Below are 21317 nucleotides of genomic sequence, written 5' to 3' on the forward strand. Positions count from 1 at the left end.
GCCCCTAAGTATGCATAATCCTTTATGCTTATACTTAATTTTATCATAATTTAAGTTCACATAGCTAAATCCATTTCACCATACTCATTAATTCATTTTTATATGCAGGGAAAAATTAGAGGGAGATAAACATAAGTTTGGAAGATATGATTGTCACATCTCTGCCATTGAATTTTGAGAGCCACAAATATCCTAGTCTTAAAAAGATTGCTAAAACCATTTTGAATACCTTGCAGAAGCATACATATGAGAAGCTTTTCTGTAAGCAGTGTTTGAAGTGATTACACAATACAAATATGATCCCTTGTAGGGCTTACCAGGAACCAGTGGACCTCCAGGAGAAAATGGAAAACCTGGAGAACCAGTAAGTTGCATGCCTTTTTTTCAAAACTCAGAAACCAAAAGAATAAATCATAATCATTTATCAGTTATTAACTTTTGCATTTTCTCATGCCACGGTTTCTGAGTTTTAACATTAAGCTTTTAAATATTCATTAACAAAATAAACAAAAATTACTTAATCATAGCTATCACATGGAAAGTTTCAATTTTACCATAAAATAAAAGAAAGACTACATAGCTCAAGATTTAACAAATTGTACAAAATGCAAACAAATCAAATGAGTACTTTACTTTTACATTCATGTAACATGCATTCTGATATAGGCCTAATCATATAATGCCAATCTTCTAGGGTCCAAAGGGTGAAGCTGGTTCACCTGGAACTCCAGGAGGCAAGGTAAATATCTCTATTTACTTTCTAATTTCGTCAGCCTGTTATAGAGCAATTGATTAGTGATTCATTTTTAGTATATCAAGGGAAATGGTCTTTTTTTTTTTTAGAAGCACAACATTGCAAATATCTGGTGAATACATTCTGGGTAACTCAAGACATTTCTAGTATATTAGATTTGCTTCATCTGGAAAATCAAATTTTCTGACATGAATAAATGCTACAGAAGCAACTAAGGGCCTGAAGTGGCAAAAGAAAAATCTTTCCAGTGCATTGATTCTGCAGAGGAAAACCGTTTTGGTAGAAAAACTTTATTAAATATTCGCCCTTGTGAATAAAATAATAAGAACATTTTCAGAGCAAGCTCATCAGATCAGGAATCAAAGTTACCTCGTTGACACAGACTCTTTTCTGGTTTCCATTTCTCATTCAGTTGATCAAATGTCTTTTTGTAACTATAAAAATTTCCATATTGTTCAAAAATATACAGTAAGAAGCGAGAGGTGTGCATCAGAATAATACAATTCAGGGTGGTTTGTTTTGGTTTTTAGCATTGGGTTTTCTAACAGAGCTATTCCATTTTCCTCCCACAGGGTGATTCCGGTGCCCCCGGTGAACGTGGGCCCCCTGGAGCCTTGGGGCCCGCTGGACCGAGAGGTGGAGCTGGCCCCCCTGGTCCCGAAGGAGGAAAGGTAACTCTACATCGTTCATTTTACCTAGATTTCACAAAATGCACTCGATCTCCTTCTTCTGGTTTACTATTTGTCCCTTAATTTCAGGGGCCTGCTGGTCCCCCTGGGCCACCTGGCGCTGCTGGGACTCCTGGTCTGCAAGGGATGCCTGGAGAAAGAGGAGGTCCTGGAGGCCCTGGTCCCAAGGGTGACAAGGTACCGACATAGCTGCTGTTAATTATGTCATGAAACAGACTTCATAGTTTGAAGGAAAGAAACATTGTTGTAAAGTAACCTCTTTTCAAAACTAATGTTACCGTTTTAATAGTAAATGAAAATTGAGATGTATTGCCAGGACAACTATTAATCGGAACACCTACTATACATCACAGCAGACCTTAAGGGTTGCTCTTCTTCTTGACAGATTTTCATTGAGGATGCTTCTAATGGGATGACATTGGCTTTTATTTGACAGGGTGAACCAGGCAGTTCAGGTACTGATGGTGCTCCAGGGAAAGATGGTCCAAGGGTGAGTATTCGCACTGGCGAAAAATAAGACTTACCCGTATGTGACAAGGAATAGTTCCTCTCCTCAACCTATATTTGCTCTAAGAACTCATCATGATAACTTATACCATGTTTTGCCATTTTCTGGCCATTAGGAAGGCCCAAATGACTTGACTGTTAAAATTCCTGTTTTATATCTATCATTAGCTGATAGTTCAATAGTGACCTGAGAATAGAAAAATCTCAAAATTGTGATAAAGGTTACTTACAAACTAAAGTCATAGTGACTCACTAAAATCCAAGATAGTCAATACTGCTCATGATTTTATGAAAATTATAATTCTGTGGTATAGTCATACCATGGGATACTACTTAGCAATAAAAAGGAATGAACTAGTCATCCATGCAACAACTTATACAGACCTCAAGGACACCATGGTGAGTGAAAAAAAGTCAACCTCAAATGGATACACGCTGTGTGATTCCATCCATGTAACACTAATGAAATAACATAATTAGTGATTGCCAGCAGTTAAGAATAGGGGAGAGGAAGATGGGTGTGACTAAAAGAGGTGATGTGAGGGAGTTTTGCAGTGATGGTACGTTTGAGTATCTTGATTATGGTGGTAGTCGTATAAGGCTGCACTTCATAAAGTTGTGTAGAGCTTAGGCACACCCACCCTCACAAGTGAGTGCATATAAAACTGCTGAAACCTGGGGGCGCCTGGGTGGCTCAGCCGGTTGAGCGTCCGACTTCAGCTCAGGTCATGATCTCACCACTTGTGGGTTTGAGCCCTGCGTCAGACTCTGTGCTGACAGCTCAGAGCCTGGAGCCTGCTTCAGATTCTGTGTCCCGCTCTCTCTCTGCCCCTCCCTCGCTCATGATCTGTCTCTCTCTCTCACACACAAATAAATAAAACATTAAAAAAAAAAAACTGCTGAAACCCGAATAAGCTCTATAGATCATACCAACATCAGTTTCTTGGTTTTGATATTGTATGATGATTGTGTAAGATGTTAACATTGAGAGATGCTGGGAGACAAGTGCACAGGATTTTCCTGTAAATTCTTTTGCAACCTCCCAGGAATCTATAACTACTTCAAAATGGGGGTTAAAAACAAACAAAATGAAAAAAAGTTACCATCAATATATTCACATTAGCAAACACATTGTAGAAGACTGCAGCAAATAAGCACGATAATTAAGTCATTACATAGATGTTACATTTACTATAGTTGCCTTAAAGAAGTTCATAAAAATTTCACTTTTAATAGACTTGGGTAAACCATCATCCAATTAAGAAAAAACTAGTGTCTCATTTATGTAACATGAGTAAAACTTCAATATTTGAAAATGTCAATCTGAAAACTTTAATATGTGTATTGATACTCTGCGTAGTTAAATTAAACATTTTGGATTATCAAGCAGTTGTATAAGGCAATGTACCTTAATTTTAAAAAGAGATTACTGTAAGATCTTACAGCACATCATTTATCTTCTGCAGTGGAAAGAAAAATGAATCAATAAATGGTCACTGAATCTTACAGTCTTTTAGAGGCATCTCCAGAGAATCTTATATTTATTAAGGTCTGCAGTATTTACACTCCAAGTGAAGCATATCATTGGAGTCATAAAAAAAGTCCTACTATCTAGTTCGGTAGATGAATGTTATGTCTGTATTCTCTCTGTTTGATTAACAGGAAAAAGGATGCTTTTCATCTTTAAAATTAAAAATGTATTTCTATTTTCTCCAGGGTCCTACTGGTCCCATTGGTCCTCCTGGCCCAGCTGGCCAGCCTGGAGATAAGGTAACACTTAATACTTCCTAGAAACAAAAAGAAAATATCCTCGGCTTTTTGGATGCAAGGCAATCCTTTTTCCCTCTTGTTTCCAGGGTGAAGGTGGTGCCCCTGGGCTTCCGGGTATAGCTGGTCCTCGTGGTGGCCCCGTAAGTGTTAAAGGCATCTTCGGTGTGCTTGTTAACCCCACACGGGCAGGCGGCTGTGCGGGCTTGCTTCTTTGGCAATTCTGCCCGGGCCGCTGAATCTCAACGGCGGGATACCGTTTTCTTAGGAATCATACGACGTGCCAAGGAAGGCCAAAGTCCTTAAATCTAAAATTCACAAGAGACAGTTTTAAATCACACTTTCTCTCCGAAATAATCCTGGAAAAAATATAAAAAACTCACAAGTAATATAACGTTTGTAAATAAGTATTTCTCAAGCCTACGGGATTGTTGCCTGAGGCACCTTCTAGATCTAAAATTCTCTACCTTCACAGTTTGCAACTCAGGACAGATATATACTAAATGGTTTTAAGTGATTAATCGATTTATCATTAACTCTTTTACTACATTTTTAAATACTTCCATTGTTTAGAAGTTCTGTGATTGCACCTCAAAATTCTCAAATTACTTTTCTTGCAAATAGTAGAACAATCAGAGGCAGAAAGAATCCAAGGTTTTGGTGTTGTCCACTCCTAATGTTGTTGAGAAATGGAAAAGTCTTCACAAGTTAAACCATGTCAGCTAGCTTGGCATACTTCCTGCTTGAAGGAAAGAAAAGGTGATACAGAGGGTGATATAGCATTGTCCCTTTGGAAAGATGTCTTCACTGTGACCAATGAGAATATTTTTCACTTCAGGGTGAGAGAGGTGAACATGGGCCTCCAGGACCTGCTGGCTTCCCTGGTGCTCCTGTAAGTATGAACGCATATGAGTCACACAGCCCAGAATCACTCTCTTGCTGGAAAACACACGTTTGAATCTGGATTCTAGTCAAGCCTCAGCTGGTCCTTCCCTATAGCGTTATTTTGCCCACCCCTTTTTGTTTTTTACTTCATTCATACTCTTTAAAAGATGGAGATAAAAATACCTTCCCTGCCTTTATGCCTCATCAAGGAGGCTCCCAAGATACCCTAGATTTTAAAACACTCTGAAAATTTTTAAAGTTATTCTATTATAAAATGATACTAATTAAAATTCGCTCTAAACCTTATCTTTCTCAAATGAATTTAGGGGTGCTTATTTATAAAGCATAATCGTTGGAAAGACTTTCTCCCTTAGGACAAATAACATACATCTTAACATTTTCTTGATACTTTTATCATGGAAGTATTTTGATCGGCTTTGTTTTGCCATGTCTTCAAAAAACCTTCTCTTCCAATTCTATTTCACCATCTCTTCCAATTCTATTTTCTGAAGAAAGAGTATGATAGGCCAAGTGTATTGTGAAGGGTGTCAGCTCACAAATGCTTGTCATTTCTGAATGCAGGGACAGAATGGTGAGCCCGGTGCTAAAGGAGAAAGAGGTGCTCCTGGTGAGAAAGGTGAAGGAGGCCCCCCTGGAGTCGCAGGGCCCCCCGGAGGTTCTGGGCCCGCTGTGAGTATTCTCCTTCAGTGAGCTTTTGAATAGAAAGCCCTCGGGTTCCTGGATAGTCTAATACTTTGTACTGAAGGAGATTCTCATGGTGACAAGCTTAGAGTCTTCCTTGGAATATAGTTCGGAGTTTGAAGCTTGGCTCCAACAGCCTCAATCAAGTTGCTTTAACCACCTCGTGGTTACTGTCTTGTTGATTTGCGTTTGTTTGTTCATTTGTAGGTCTGCTGTAGCTTTTTTCCACAGTTTTATTTAGATATAATTGACAAATAGCAGTGTGCCAGTTTAAGGTGTACCACACAATGATTTGATACGGGTTCACGCTGCAAAATGATTATCATTATAAGTAGAGTTAGTGTTTTTCAAAGACCTAATGCTTCTGTGAAATTTTGATTTTGGTGCTATTCTGATCAACCGTGTCTACCTCTATTCTATATAGGGTCCCCCTGGTCCCCAGGGTGTCAAAGGTGAACGTGGCAGTCCTGGTGGTCCCGTAAGTATTGATTCTCTTAAACTGGCATTCTCTAAACTCTTATTGAAAAGCAAGAATTAATATCAATCTGTATAAAAACTGCATTGAAAGCACTAGATCCCTGTAGAGGGTGTAAAAACTATAATGCAGAACCTAGCACGTTTCTCACACTTGATATTTGTTTTTAGCAGTTTGTTAGTCATTCTCCTTAACTTCTGAAATTCACAAACATATTCTCATTTCCCAGGGTGCTGCTGGCTTCCCCGGTGGTCGTGGTCCTCCTGGTCCTCCTGGTAATAATGTAAGTATTTTTTAAAATATTTTTTCTTTATTCCATGAAGAACATTCATATATGCCCAGAATGAGAAACCTACCCTTTGCAACTTTTCTGTATTAAGTCCCATATAAAATGTGAGAGGGAAGACAAATCCACTTTTTCATTAGAAAATACTCAAGTTTCAAAATTTTCTTTGTAGGGGAACCCAGGCCCCCCAGGCTCCAGTGGTGCTCCAGGCAAGGATGGGCCCCCTGGTCCACCTGGTAGCAGTGGTGCTCCTGGAAGCCCTGGAGTGTCTGGACCCAAAGGTGATGCTGGCCAGCCTGGTGAGAAGGGATCTCCTGGCGCCCAGGGCCCCCCGGTGAGTGGTTTAACGAAATACTTTCTTGATTGAAAATACTGTTTTCTTTGTAATGACGAATTCAGTAGAGGAAAACATAGTCACACAAAGAACTAAGGCTTTATTATTTGCTCAACAGGGAGCTCCAGGCCCACTTGGCATTGCCGGGATTACGGGAGCGAGGGGTCTTGCAGGACCACCAGGCATACCAGGTCCCAGGGGAAGCCCAGGCCCGCAGGGCGTCAAGGTGAGTGTGGCCATCTCTCACGCAACTCTGGTTTCCTTTGGTAGCCTTTGGAGAACGCTTAACCATAATAAGTATGTAATGAGCAAATTTTCCTCTCATAGAAGCAAATTCTTGATCTTTTCATATTATTAAAAGGCTGCAGAACACAAAAACAACACACATCATAGGGCAGCCTTGAACGTAAACACAAATAAGTTGATATCACAGAAAATATCTTGCCATCTTAAATACTTCTATCAGATTTGTGAGCATTCTTTCATTTGCTGACTGTCAGTTTTGAAGAGGGAAATAGTTTATAGATCTATGAAAGCCTTTAATTAATACCATTTTTCCATCAACTCAATTTATTTTGCACTCCTAGTGCTTAGCATCTTAAATACCCATTTAAAAATGGGGTAATATAATTCAGTATTATTAGGGCTCACATTTTGACACTTTGAGTGCCTCTTTAAGTAAAATGTCATATAATATTGTAATGAAGTTCAGATATAACATTTAAGTGGATTCAATTTATAAGAACATATCTGATAAATGTATATTCTTTAAATAGAGCAAATGTCCAAAATACCCTAATTCTAATGGTTGTTATAAACCTATAATTTCATGATGGTTAATCATTATTTTTTTCTTACAATGGTTATGTCTATTTATACATCTCATATTGGGATGTATTCTGAATAATATAACCATGTAATTACTTAGCTGTTTGGTATCCAGAGTCACTGCGCAATGTGGAAAATGCAGGAAACTTGCTTCCCTACAGCTTTTCCTCAATGGTGGGGATAGTTTTAGGAAAAAAATCAATAGAATTTTAATAAAACAAAGTTTTTCCTTGAAAAATAAGGACATCTCATAACATTATATTGATCGATTGCTTAAGATAAAATAAGAAAACAAAATGTCTTTGATTTCTTTGTGCACAGGGTGAAAGTGGGAAACCAGGATCTCCTGGGCACAATGGAGAACGTGGTGCTCCTGGACCCCAAGGTCTTCCTGGTCTGGCTGGTGCAGCTGGTGAACCTGGAAGGGATGTAAGTGCTCTTAGTAGATATCCAATTATCCAGATAGTATTTGGCAATCTATTTAAGCAAGGGTCGAATTGTGCCTTAATGTCTAAGAGTGTAAATATTGCCAAATTCCAGAGTTCTCCTTTCCTTAATAACAATATAACCTTTCTATTACAATTTAGAATAATCTTAAATGCTCCTGTTCATTAATATTTACCTGATGAATGATCATTAATGTAGAAGCATATGAATGCTAGCCAAATAAAGAAACAAGTTGAGGATGGGGAGACCCCAATTTACAGCATCCCTCCTGTGTGAAAACGTGCTGTGTGTTATCCGTGATTAAGGTTCTTCTTAAATTGTAGATTTCCATTATCAGCTTAAATTACTATTTCTCAAGCTTTTTAAAAACAATTTATTTATTTTGAGAGAAAGAGAGAGAGAGAGTGAGAGAATGTGAGTGAGGAGGGACAGAGAGAGAAAGTGAGAGAGAGAATCCCAAGCAAGCTCTGCACTTGTCAGCGCAGAGCCTGATGCAGGGCTTGAACTCACAAACCATGGGATCATGACCTGAGCTACAATCAAAAGTCAGATATTTAACCGACTGAGCCACACAGGTACATCAGCTTCTCAAGCTTTCTCTATTATCTCTTTCCTAGGGATCCCTTTTAGACATTTTTTTCCCTAATCACTTCTCCCCTTCTCATCTGTGAAATTTTAGTGACATAGGTATACTGCTTATCTATTTACACATTGTGACCCTTTGAAGCATCATAGCCATTGGAATATCTAAGATTTTTCAGTCCTAAGCAAGAACCAGGTTTAAAACAAATTTTTTTTACTGTTTATTCAGTCTTGAGAGACACAGAGAGAAAGAGGGTGAGCGGGGGAGTGGCAGAGAGAGAGGGAGACACAGAATCCGAAGCAGGGTCCAGGCTCTGAGCTGTCAGCACAGAGCTCGGTGTGGGGATGAACTCATGGACCTTGAGATCATGACCTGAGTCGAAGAGGACCACTTAACCGACTGAGCCACCCAAGCACCCTGCTGGGAACTAGTTTTTATGCTCTTTGGATGCTGTTGCTACCATTGAGAATACATGGCTTGGATAGTATTTGAATGGTTCCAAAGAGTTTGATTTCTTTTCTCCTTTTTTTGTTTTTTTTTTTAAATCAGGGAAACCCAGGATCAGATGGTCTGCCAGGCCGAGATGGAGCTCCTGGTGGCAAGGTATAATAAACCCATAACCCAGGTAATCCAAGTTCGTGTACTTAAAGCAATAACTACTGATCATATTTATTTGGGGTCTGTGAATTTGTCCTCAGGGTGACCGTGGAGAAAATGGCTCTCCTGGTCCTCCTGGTGCTCCTGGTCATCCAGGCCCACCTGGCCCCGTCGGTCCGGCTGGAAAGAATGGTGACAGAGGAGAAACCGTGAGTTCTAATGAGCACTCTCTTTCTTTGCTTACCGCCTTTCCTCCAGATCTGCCAACCAAACGACCTACTATCATTCATTTCAGTTTTTATCCTAGTTGTTCCTTAGGTAACTGTGGTAATAAAGGTGTCTGATAAGTTTCTGGCAGTAGTCAATGAGGAATTCATTAGTAAATTCAAAGCAGCTTTAATCAGACCAATTGTATATTCACTGGGTGAATGCAAGGCTGAATTAACAAGCCTTTCTTGGATTTCCTGTTTGGAGCCCTTGGTAAAGATATACATAGGGAAAGCTCTTTGAAGGAGAAAATGGCACTAACTTTCAATGCTAGTGTGCATACTATTCTTCCATCACTGTGAAACTATTCACTTTTAAAGGAAACAAACCTATATCAATTAATAAACAATTCCCTGTGTGTTTGGTTTTATTTCAGGGCCCTGCTGGTCCTTCTGGGGCTCCAGGTCCTGCTGGCTCCCGAGGTGCTCCTGTGAGTTGTTTTTGTTTTTGTTTTTTAACTCATTCCACGGTATAAGAAGTGTTCTATTTTCCAGCCTGTTCAGAAAAGGAGATGACAAAACACGCCACTATGGGACAGAATTTTAAGTTTCCTTTCATGATACAGAAAGCAGTTCAGGATCTAAAAGTTTCTTGGGGCCAAGGACTTATATATCAGACACTGGAGTTTCATGCCATTATCCATCCAGAAATGAAAGTTACAAGAACAATCTTTATTGTTGCATGTATGCAGTGTCGATGGGATCTGTAGCTAATAGAATGTCATCAAATAGACTTAATTGCTATAAATTCTGTTTTGTTTTACTAATATGTATGTGTGTTTATGACCTTAATTTGAAATGTGTTTGTAAAGGGTCCCCAAGGCCCACGTGGTGACAAAGGTGAAACAGGTGAACGTGGTTCTAATGGCATCAAAGGACATCGAGGATTCCCTGGTAATCCAGGAGCCCCAGGTGCTCCAGTAAGTGCATCCATTTTGTTAGAAAATCCCCTTCGGTGTGTGTTAACTGATGAGATAGGCAAATGGTAGAGACCGAAAGTAAAAAAATGCCCATCTTTAAGAGAAGATGCTAACAGAGAGGTGAGAAAGGGTTCAAGGGCTTATCTGAAATAGTAGTTGGCGTGAGACAGTGGGGAGATTAAGGAAAGAGAAAATCATATTCCACCATGATCCCCATGTTTCTTGATTTGATCGTGAGTGTACAGTTTCATAAGTCTTTCAGAAGTCTTCATTTATATCCACCCTTCTCTTCCTTGCAGGGTCCTGCTGGTCACCAAGGTGCAGTTGGTAGTCCAGGACCCGCAGGCCCCAGAGTAAGTGCCACAGAATGATATTGGAAAATCAGTGTCTTTAAAATGTTAGCACTGGAGAAAGATATTCTAGCACTGTGATATCATGACATTTTTTAGGGACCTGTTGGACCCAGTGGGCCCCCCGGCAAAGATGGAACAAGTGGACATCCAGGTCCCATTGGACCCCCGGGGCCTCGAGGTAACAGAGGTGAAAGAGGATCTGAGGTAAGACATCTCTTACAAATATGTCCATTTAATGTGCTGCAATCTTCATATTTTCAGAAACACTTTGCAAGACTTTAAAACTGAGAGAGTGAGTTAAACACAATGTAAGCATCCAGTTTAATTTAGAAAATGAGCAATGGCTTTAAGACATTCTCTACCGCATTAAGACTTTCTCCAGCACACGATAGCCACAAGAGAAAAAACCTTTTTGCAGTTTGATCGGAGAGCAGTTGTATCAGAATAAAGGCAAAAGCCCAAGTAACCAAATGAACTCTGCCAGTGTTGATTTCACACTAGAGATCTCACAATCACGATAATCATAATAATTTGCAAGCGTGTGGTACATCTCACTTCTCAAACAGCTGCCATGACTCCTGTTTTGCTACTGGTACCGTCATTCCTACTGCCTTCCTATCTTACGTCTTTGGCATAAGTGGAATGAAACCCTTATCCCCCCAAGTTAACACATGTGGTAATTGAAACGCAAATAAGTCATCAGCCCAAAGACACAAAGTTAATGACAAATCCGGGGGCAGAATCTAGGTTCCTGGTCATATTTCCTCTGTCATGTCAGAATTAGAGTTGTTTACATCATTTATTCAGAAGGAAACATGATAGAGTAAAATTTGTGCTCTAACTCCACTGATTCGTATACAGGGGAGCACAATAAATTTCATGACAACAAATTGAATGTATTATAATTCGGTTATCATTTGATTATAAAACAACTCAAATAAATCTTTCTTAAAATAATTTTGATGACATAACATGACTGTTTTTAATGCATTTTATTGGCCTAACAACATGTTCTTTCAGCAAAGACCAAGTACACCTCAATGATGCCTGTTCTTACCCATCCTAGGGCTCCCCAGGTCACCCAGGACAACCGGGTCCTCCTGGACCTCCTGGTGCCCCTGGTCCATGCTGTGGTGCTGGTGGGGGTGTTGCCTTCGCTGGTATTGGAGGTGAAAAAGCTGGCGGATTTGCCCCATATTATGGAGATGAACCAATGGATTTCAAAATCAACACCGAGGAGATTATGACCTCACTCAAATCAGTCAATGGACAGATAGAGAGCCTCATTAGTCCTGATGGGTCCCGTAAACACCCTGCTCGGAACTGCCGAGACCTGAAGTTCTGCCATCCTGAACTCCAGAGTGGTATGTTGGGGAGTCTTTTGTATTCATGGCAACAGGACTCCAGAGAAAGCTGCTTATATTAGAATTGGGGGAAAAGAAAACTTTCACTGAAAATAGAAAAAATGTTATAGCCAAAACAGTACTTAAAGAATGTTAGTTGAATTGAAACTGCTTGATATTTTAAGAAAATAGAAACTGAAGGTGTACTTTGGCTGTAACATAAATGCCTTCAAAATATTCCAAACGTGGGAAAATTTAAAGACAGTTTTGCAGAAATTTTAATATAAGTCATAGTTTGGTATGTTTCCATATCATTCCAAAGTTATTTGAATGATAAAGCAACATATATCACAGTGTTTTCAGGATAAAATTTATATAACTTGATAACAGACATCATTTGCAATTTAATTTTTGCAGTATTTATTTAATGCAATTAATTTTTAATAAATCTAACTATTAGATTAAATCTAGATTTTTCATATTAAGAAACAATGAAATGAAAAATCTCAGACTTATATAAAATAAAATCAAATATTGTAATATTGTAAGGTTTTGCATATATTGGGTTAATTCTTTCTGAGAGGCAAAGATTATTTCAGGCTTTCAAGTATCTCGGCAATGGAACATTGTCTTTGTTAGGAGTCATTTCTGAAAATTACTTAAAATAGAGACTAACCATCAGTGGGTTAAACCTACTGGCAAAGATCTAGATTAGACCAAAAGCTTACATTAGTTAGTAAACCCACATTAAATAGATAATCATCTTAAAAGAGAGGGAGAGAGTTCAATAAATACAAAATACCAATCAAAATGTCTTGGCTTACTATATCATTATTTTTCAATATCAAGATGCTATATTGTACATCAGTGCTTTTTAATTATCATAGCTAACTCTTTACCTCAAGAATTTCAATCTAAAAGTTTCTATATTATATTGTACTATAAAATACGAATGCATTAGCAGGTAACATTTTGCATGCCTTACCAGGTAAACAAACAAAATCATTCTGGCCCAAACTTCATTACTGGATTTTATAACCAATTCCCATTCTTTTGTGTGTGTGTGTGTGTGTGTGTGTGTGACTATTCAGGAGAATATTGGATTGATCCTAACCAAGGCTGCAAGTTGGATGCTATTAAAGTATTCTGTAATATGGAAACTGGGGAAACATGCATAAATGCCAGTCCTGTGAATGTTCCACGTAAGAACTGGTGGATAGATTCTGGTGCTGAGAAGAAACATGTTTGGTTTGGAGAAACCATGGATGGTGGTTTTCAGGTAACAGAGGATATTTTTTTTAACTAAATCATTCCTACTTACCTGACTTTTCTGGTTCCATCTACTTGTTTATCACAAAGCTAAGTTAGTTAATAAATAGAAGAGCCCAAATGATTTTATGTATTCAGGTGACTAATTTTATAACTTTTATAACTTCTCTCCCAAAGCTAGGTTAGACTGAATTATTTTTTTTACTTTAATTTTATTTTTTTAAAGTTACATCCAAATTAGTTAGCATATAGTGCAACAATGATTTTAGGAGTAGATTCCTTGTTCTTGTATGCAACCCCCTTTCTTTCAATTCTTAACACCTTTTTTACTCTAGCGTTATATGTTATACATGCAATAAAACATATTTGTATATAAAATATTCATTCATAAAATATACGAATAACCTACATTATAATCACCATATTATACTGCATGAATCCCTTAGGAAATATGGTTGCAACTAAGATATTCAAGCAGTTTTGTTTGTTACCTTCCACAGTTTAGCTATGGCAATCCCGACCTTCCTGAAGATGTCCTCGATGTCCAGCTGGCATTCCTCCGACTTCTCTCCAGCCGGGCCTCCCAAAACATCACGTATCACTGCAAGAATAGCATTGCATACATGGATCAGGCCAGTGGGAATGTAAAGAAAGCCCTGAGGCTGATGGGTTCAAATGAAGGTGAATTCAAGGCTGAAGGGAATAGCAAATTCACATACACAGTTCTGGAGGATGGTTGCACTGTAAGTAATAACACTTTTATAAGCAAGGGTCACAATGATCTCAGCATTTTTAGTTTAATCATGCTATTTTGAAAAGCAGAAAGGAAAATAATGAGGGTGAACAAAAGATAGCATTTGGTGCAAGTCACATAGAATCTACTGATTCGTTGCAGGGAATGTTCAATACTACACAAAAAAAAATATATCTTCCCAACCTCCAGGTGAAATCAGTTGAAATGAAAGCAATTGAAATTTAAATCCATAACATAAACTTTATCAGATAATCTGGATGCTTACTATACATTCTGCATAATAGCCCTCATATGGACTCAAATCTAAAATCTCTGCTTTCTTCTCAATTTTCAAGGTTAACCTTAAATCTATTCTTTGTTTTTACCATTTATGACCAAAGGGAGAAAACACTTCTAGAATTACAAATTCCATTATGAGAGACCTATCCACTTCTAGTAAACCTGTCATCTACTTGGTAGCTGTGACCAGACAGAACCAGGCCTCCTGAGAATGCACTGGCCTGTAGCGATCTCTCTGCTGGGTTTTCTTTGAAGTTCTATAAGGCTTTTGATGAACAATATGGTTTATTATCTCGTATGATTATAGCTTTAAAATGGAACAGGTCTCATATGCATGGTAGATAACATGGCAAGTTAGCAATTCCCTTAGAGCAAACTATTTTTTTTAACTTGGTCAGTCAGAGGAAGTGTCTGAGTAATTATAATGTCATAATCACTTACATTGTTTTGCTCTTTTTTACAGAAACACACTGGGGAATGGGGCAAAACAGTCTTCGAATATCGAACACGCAAGGCCGTGAGATTACCTATTGTAGATATTGCACCCTATGATGTTGGTGGTCCTGATCAAGAATTTGGTGTGGACATTGGCCCCGTTTGCTTTTTATAAACCAAACTCTATCTGAAACCCCAGCAAAAAAATTCACACCCCATATGTGTTCCTCTCGTTCTAACCTTGTCAACCAGTACAAGTGACCAACTCGATTCCAGTTATTTATTTCCAAAAGTTTTGGAAAAAGTATAATTTGGCAAAAAAGGATACTTTTTTTTTTGCTGTTACACCAAATACAGTTCAAATGCTTTTTGTTCTATTTTTTTACCAATTCCAATTTCAAAATGTCTCAATGGTGCTATAATAAATAAACTTCAACACTCTTAAAATAACACTGTGTTACATTCTTTGAATCCTAGCCCATTTGCAGAGCAATGACTAGGCTTACCATTAAAAGATAACCTTTCTTTCTGAAATAGTCAAACATGAAATTAGGAAAGACCTCCCTGTTTCAACTACCTCAACCTGGTCAGAAATACAGATGAATTCTAGAAGTCCCGGAAGACGAGAAAAATTATATAAACCGGCAAAACTTATGAATTTCATTCATTCACTTCCCAAAAAAGTGATAGCATAAGAAAAAAGTATAGCATAAGAATTTAAAGAAATATTTTAAAATCCACATTTGAATCTTGGATACCAACTGCTTTTAAAGGTGCTTTTCTCTTTTCTTGTCATTGCTGAAACGATCAAGATTACTGATATTTGGGAAGGCTTTGAAGACACATATTATGGTGCTAATGTACTTTCACTTTAAAAACTCTAGGTCAGAGTTGTTGCCTTGCCTTCAAAACATAAATGCACACCATCTGTACATGTCTCCTGTCAAAAAGATTTATTGACGTGTCACTTCAGAGGACTCTCTCCCTTGATCCTGTAAAAGTCAACAACAAGAAACAAATGAGGCTGCTGTTGTCACAGTAACACAGAGAATGTGTTGAAACTTAACTTTGTAAACTTGTATGTGGTTGTTGATCTTTTTTTCTTACAGACACCCATAATAAAATATCATAATAAAACACTCCTGGTTTTTGTCACTTTTCATAGCTACAAGAAATGCATGTGTACACTCATGAACTCTGGAGCATATTGAATTCTTTAAGCATACTTGAAAAAAGGCATATTGAATTCTAACTCTCTAGCTTAATAATGTAACGAGCTCAGGAATATGAGATAATAATCTCTGTTCAGAAGAGAGAGAATGCTCAGTGGGGAATCTCGCAGATTTTTACATCAGATTTTTACATCAGTGAAACTCCTGGGGCATATTGAAAACTGAGGATGTTCTATTTGAGTCATCCTTGGAAATAATAACATTGTAAATTCGACGGTTCCCAAAGTGGGAGTAATCAAGAAGGAAGATGCTGGTAATTTAGCGGAAGAAAGCAGGTCTGGCAAAACAGATGTTAATATTAAGAATAATTGGAGGTTGAGGCTTCTCTACCACATTTTTACTGCACACTGCCTCATTGCCCTCTTGAGTCAGGTCCTTTTCTACCATCAAATTCTTATTCTTTTAGTTACCATAAGTATAGTCTTGCACATTTGACTTTATAGTTTGAAGTTTGCTTAGTCTATATGATTTATTTATTTAAAAAATTTTTTTTAATGTTTATTCATTTTGAGAGAGAGCAGGGGAGGGACAGAGAAAGAGGGAGACAGAATCCCAAGCAGGTTCTTCACTGTCAATGCAGAGCCAAATATGGGGCTCGAAACCACGAACCGTGCATATATATATATATATATATATGTGACAAAGAGACAGAGACCGAGAGAGAGAGACAGAGAGAAAGCTGAGTTTGCATTATGCATTAAAATTAAATGATGTGGAGTTTTAAATTTAGGCATCTTCGAAGACAGAAATATTTGGCTAAGTCTTCTTCACATTGCATCACTCTGGCATTGACTCTCCTCCCTCTTTTATTTATACGGATTCTTATAATTACACTGGGTGCAACTTTGACAATTTCTGATAATCTCCCCATCTCAGGGTCAGTTGATTAGCAACCTTAATTCCATCTGCAGCCTTATGCCCAAAATAGCATCTAATGTGCAGTGCTATGATGGCTTCACCAGGCTGCTTTTGGGGTATGATTTTGAATACGGCACTGAATGTCAGCGTTCTCTTCATTTCTGTTTATTTATGAGCCTGGCTTCTATAGCTTTCTCTGAATTTCCTTGAACTTTGGACAAAATCTATAAATTACATTTCTACTTAAAACAACCAAGTTGATTTAGGCTGTTTGTAACAAAGAACCCCGACTAGGTCAGCAATTGATAACAGCGGTGATGGTGGTGAACAGAAATTCAGGAAAATGGAAGAACTCTGGGATCAAATGTTTGAGCTGGTTAGGGGTAAATATAGGAAAATCCAATGTGAATGCAGAGATGAGAACTTGGCAGCCTAGGGAGATAAGACTCACATCTGTCATCACCAGGAATAATTTGCACTTTGAAGCTAAGGCTGAAGAGGATGAATGACATCTGCTACACAGCAGGACATTTAAATTTCATGAGAAATTGCAGTCCTGCATGTGGGTGTGTCTGCTTTATTGGTGATGCACAGGAAGAGAATGACAAGTTCAAACCCCTAACTTCTTGGCTCAAGGTGCAGGAGGAAAGTTTCGGCCTTTGTCTGACTGTGCTGAAATAAGTATATAAATGTGAAAAAACACATTTTAAAACTCATCTATTTGCACAGGTTTGAGATTACCAAAAAGCAAATATAAACCTTAATTTTGCAGATCAGCAAACTTCAACATAAATCTAAATGGATTTTCAAATTCCTTGTTTGACTGATACATAAGTGGGAAATAATAGGACCCAAAAATCCGCATGGGATTTTTGAAAGAACTCTCTTCAAATATTCCTGTTTCATATTAAATTACTCTAACCATGTAAAATAGGACCCTTTATTTTCTGCCTGGTAATATTTTTGCCTTTCTTGAGATGAAAAGATGTCTATAAGAGAACAATTCTTCTCATACTTCACTCCCACCACCGCTTATTGTCTACAGATTTATAAATAAAGCCAGATCCCAGAATGCATTGAAGAGCAATTATAACAACTAAAAAGTCAATCTCAGGAGGAGGCTTACACATAAAAAGAAGGAAAAAATTTAATTAAACAATTTGTTCTAAAATCTGGACAATATGTGTGGAAGTGGGTTCTGAGGTACTAGACAAAGAAGAATTGTGCAATTCAGATTTGACAAAATGTACCAATATGTGAAAGTTAACAGAAAATTCTAGGTTATAATTATTAACATGGTTGGTTGACTGAACCAGGCCTCTAAGGCAGCCCAAATTAAATGAACAAAATGATTTGAGACATCGCAAAATTCCTACCAGATGGAGAATTAAAGAACTTAAGATAGAAATGTTGGAATGGCTTATCCTATGTGAGACAAGATATACCTTCTAACTATAGTCTCAGGATGGACCACCAAGATCTCAAGAGATACACAGTGAAGTATTGCCAGTGCTTTTGAAAGCCTCCACATAAGTGTGTCTTTAGTCTGGAGATGGAAGTGGAAAACAGACTAGCTGAAATAAACTCCTTGCTTCAGTGGAGATGACAGGAGTGAGCAAAGGCCAAAGAGCATCTCTAGATCTCACCAGATCACCAGAAACAAAGTGAGAATAACTGTTGAAAGCTGTTAAGAGACAATAGGGTTAGAATGGTTAAAAAAAAAAAGCCTAACTGTGAAATATAACATCTTTGGTGATGAGTAATTGATAAAGGGCCTACTATTTGGGCCCTATTAGATGGGCTGACTGTGAGAGCTGGGCTTAGTTTTTTCTAAACAATAATGACAAAAAATTCCAGTGCAGCCCAGGTAGAAAGAGAGCTTGGTTGAACAATCATGTAAGACATGACTTTCCACCCAGTTTCCAGACCATGAGACACTTCATACAGCCAGAACCTTGAATGAAATAGAAGTTCAGAACTTTTTAGAAGTTCAGAGGAATTCTCCTACAATAACAACATAACTAATGAGCCAAGCATTGTGAATATGGCCAAACATTGTTCTAGTCACCTTAAACTTATCAATTAATGTACAATTCAATTCTATGAGTATTATTATCTTCATTTTACAAAAAAGAAAAAAAAGAAGAAAGAAAGAAAAACATCATGAAAGATTAGGTAAATTGCCAAAGGTCACTTAGCTAGTAAGAGGTTAAGATTTGGGGTTAATTTAACACAAGCAATATGAATTTAGAGCTAATACTACAAATCATGACAGCAGTCTAACAGTTACCATGCTAGTGGTACACTGGAGAAAGGGTAAATGCATGTCTTGGGGGAAATTCCTTCTCCATCTCTATCGTCTTCCTCTCATCAGTCATTACACTGCCATTAGTCTTTCTAATATCTCCCCTGCACAATCTTATTTATGTCCAAGACTTCAGTCAGCACTTTCACTGAAGATAACTCACAAATTTACATCTGCATTTAGTAGAACAAATGAGCCATGTATTCGGTGGTCTAACTGAGATCCCCACTAAAGTTTCCAAATATCTTTCAGGAAGCAAGCAATATGGAGACCTTGAAGAAGATTGCTTCAGACAGAGGGAACAGTAATTGCAAAGGTCTTGAGAGTGGGATGTTCTTGGTGTGTTCAAGGGACAGCAAATGTAGCATGGTAGGAGCAGTTAGCATGTGGGAGAGTAATATAAGAAAAGACCACAGAAATAGACAGGGAAGCAGATAGTATGGACTCTTAGAGGAAGGGTGACCATGGGTCCATAGTTCAGCTTTGCCTGGGAAAACACTAATTGTAAGTATTTTCTGGATGTCTCATGACATTCAGCATCTTAGAACTCTTGTAAGTATTCTGATTTGATGATATTATATGGCCACTCTACTTCTATTTGGCCACTGCAAGGATCTTGGCCTTTGCCCTCAGTAATATAAGAAGTCATTGAGCAAATGGACAGCATGATCTGACGAACAGTTTTAGCATGTCGCTGTAGTTGCTCTTTTGAGATAACAGTGTGTTGGAGCAGAATCTATGAGAATGATTAGGAGTCCATCACAATAATCTGGACCAAAGATCATGGTAGCTTCCACCAGGATGGTAATAGTGGAAGTGATGAAAAGTAGTTGAGTTCTAGATATATGTTGAATATGGAGGCAAAAGGAATTGCTAATAACTTGGATGTGTGATCTAAGAGAAAAGGAGATGTCAAGCATGAATCCAAAGTTTTGGCCTGAGTAACTGGAGGAAGAGAGTCGCTAATAGCTGAGATAGAGGAGACTGTCAAGGTTAGAGATTTGAGGGGTTCAAGATTCTAGGCTGGATAGGCTACATTTGAATGCCTATCAATTATCTAAATAGACTTGCTGAGTTGATGGTTAGACAAATTCGGAGGTCAGAGGGGAGGTCCAGGTTAGAGAAACACACTTAGGAGTTTCAGCATATGTATGGCCTTTACATTCATGGAAGGAGATGCAATCATGAAGTAACTGAGTGTAGAAAGATAAGAGAAAGTGAATAAAAACTGAACTCTGGAGTATTCCAATATTTACAAAGTGGGAAAAATGAAGAGGAAGCAGCAAAGAAGATAGAGAAGTAATGAAAGTAAACCAGCCAAGTACCTAGGCAGCAAGATGAAAAAAAAAGTTTGTTGTTTCAATTTTAAAATCACAGCATACTATGAGGATAAGTAAGCTTAGAATATGTATTCCAAGGTCACTAATCACAGATTTTAAAAAGTGAGATCAAGTGAGGTTCTATCAGTTTTCCAGTGTCTTATAGATTACAGTGATGTGATACAATCCCCCAATTCATATTATCATTTTAAAACCATACTATCACTTTATTATCTCTTACTCATTGAAGGATTGAATACAACTCTCTTTACCTTCACACTGGCATTTAACAACAACTTTATTATTTGAAGTCAAATTCATTTTATAAGTCTTGAGGATGAAATTTATATAGTCATTGTAACATATTGGGAACATGCAGACAAGTAAGAAGGAAAATCGATTATCCTTGTCCCATACCAGTGGATATTTCCTTAAAATATTTTATGTATATTCTAACATAACTGTGACAATATCACAGAGGCAATTTTGTATTCCACTTATTTCGTTTAACGTGATACCACTTTATATAAAAATATTTTTTTGATTTTGGGAATAATTAGGAAAAACACAAAGGCAATTATTTTTAATGAGTAATGGCTTCAAAGTTAGAAATCACACCAAAATGTCTTTACTTTTATCTAGTTTATGCTAAAATTTTACTTGTCTGGGTTCTATCTTAGAGGAATGTGCTTATTTTTAAAAGTGAGTCATAAACTGTGAAAAATGTTTTCCTTTCAGACACAATTCTCCATTGAGTCATAACTCACTGAGTTTGATATAATATTAAGGAAACATTCTACATGATAGAACATAGACAAAAGCGCTCACCAAATCTTTGTGTTTCCCAGTCTGCCACACTATGGTTTTCACAGCCCTTATAAAGAATCACTTGTTGAATTCATGTCATAAAGAAAAAAAATATATATCATCTATGGCCAACATTTTTTAAACAAATTCTTCTCTGATGATAATTTTGCTTCTCTTTTTTCTTCTCATCTCTTTAAATACTGTCCTAAAACATACTTCCTTTTAAAACTCCTAAATGTTTTACTAAAATGTACAGAATTACTTGGCATCTTTTAATCATATCTGATATGATTCTTGTTAACAGAAATCAGACTACCTTTTGT

The 21317-nt window shown here is 37.6% G+C and overlaps 1 protein-coding gene across 1 annotated transcript in view; it reads left to right on the forward strand.

The window, feature by feature from the left end:
* COL3A1 (collagen type III alpha 1 chain) overlaps positions 1-14923 on the forward strand; it is a 40180-nt gene extending 25257 nt beyond the window's left edge. Inside the window, exons 28-51 of the mRNA XM_030326568.1 lie at positions 311-364; positions 695-739; positions 1327-1425; positions 1513-1620; positions 1880-1933; positions 3667-3720; positions 3807-3860; positions 4556-4609; positions 5185-5292; positions 5729-5782; positions 6009-6062; positions 6238-6399; positions 6518-6625; positions 7549-7656; positions 8807-8860; positions 8956-9063; positions 9498-9551; positions 9933-10040; positions 10340-10393; positions 10490-10597; positions 11460-11757; positions 12828-13015; positions 13506-13748; positions 14502-14923. Of these exons, the coding sequence (XP_030182428.1) occupies positions 311-364; positions 695-739; positions 1327-1425; positions 1513-1620; positions 1880-1933; positions 3667-3720; positions 3807-3860; positions 4556-4609; positions 5185-5292; positions 5729-5782; positions 6009-6062; positions 6238-6399; positions 6518-6625; positions 7549-7656; positions 8807-8860; positions 8956-9063; positions 9498-9551; positions 9933-10040; positions 10340-10393; positions 10490-10597; positions 11460-11757; positions 12828-13015; positions 13506-13748; positions 14502-14648 (2478 nt within the window). The 3' untranslated portion in view covers positions 14649-14923. The remainder of the gene's footprint in view (positions 1-310; positions 365-694; positions 740-1326; positions 1426-1512; positions 1621-1879; positions 1934-3666; positions 3721-3806; positions 3861-4555; positions 4610-5184; positions 5293-5728; positions 5783-6008; positions 6063-6237; positions 6400-6517; positions 6626-7548; positions 7657-8806; positions 8861-8955; positions 9064-9497; positions 9552-9932; positions 10041-10339; positions 10394-10489; positions 10598-11459; positions 11758-12827; positions 13016-13505; positions 13749-14501) is intronic.
* Positions 14924-21317: the final 6394 nt, after the last annotated feature.

Source organism: Lynx canadensis, chromosome C1, assembly GCF_007474595.2.
Source record: "Lynx canadensis isolate LIC74 chromosome C1, mLynCan4.pri.v2, whole genome shotgun sequence".
Lineage (NCBI taxonomy): Eukaryota > Metazoa > Chordata > Mammalia > Carnivora > Felidae > Lynx > Lynx canadensis.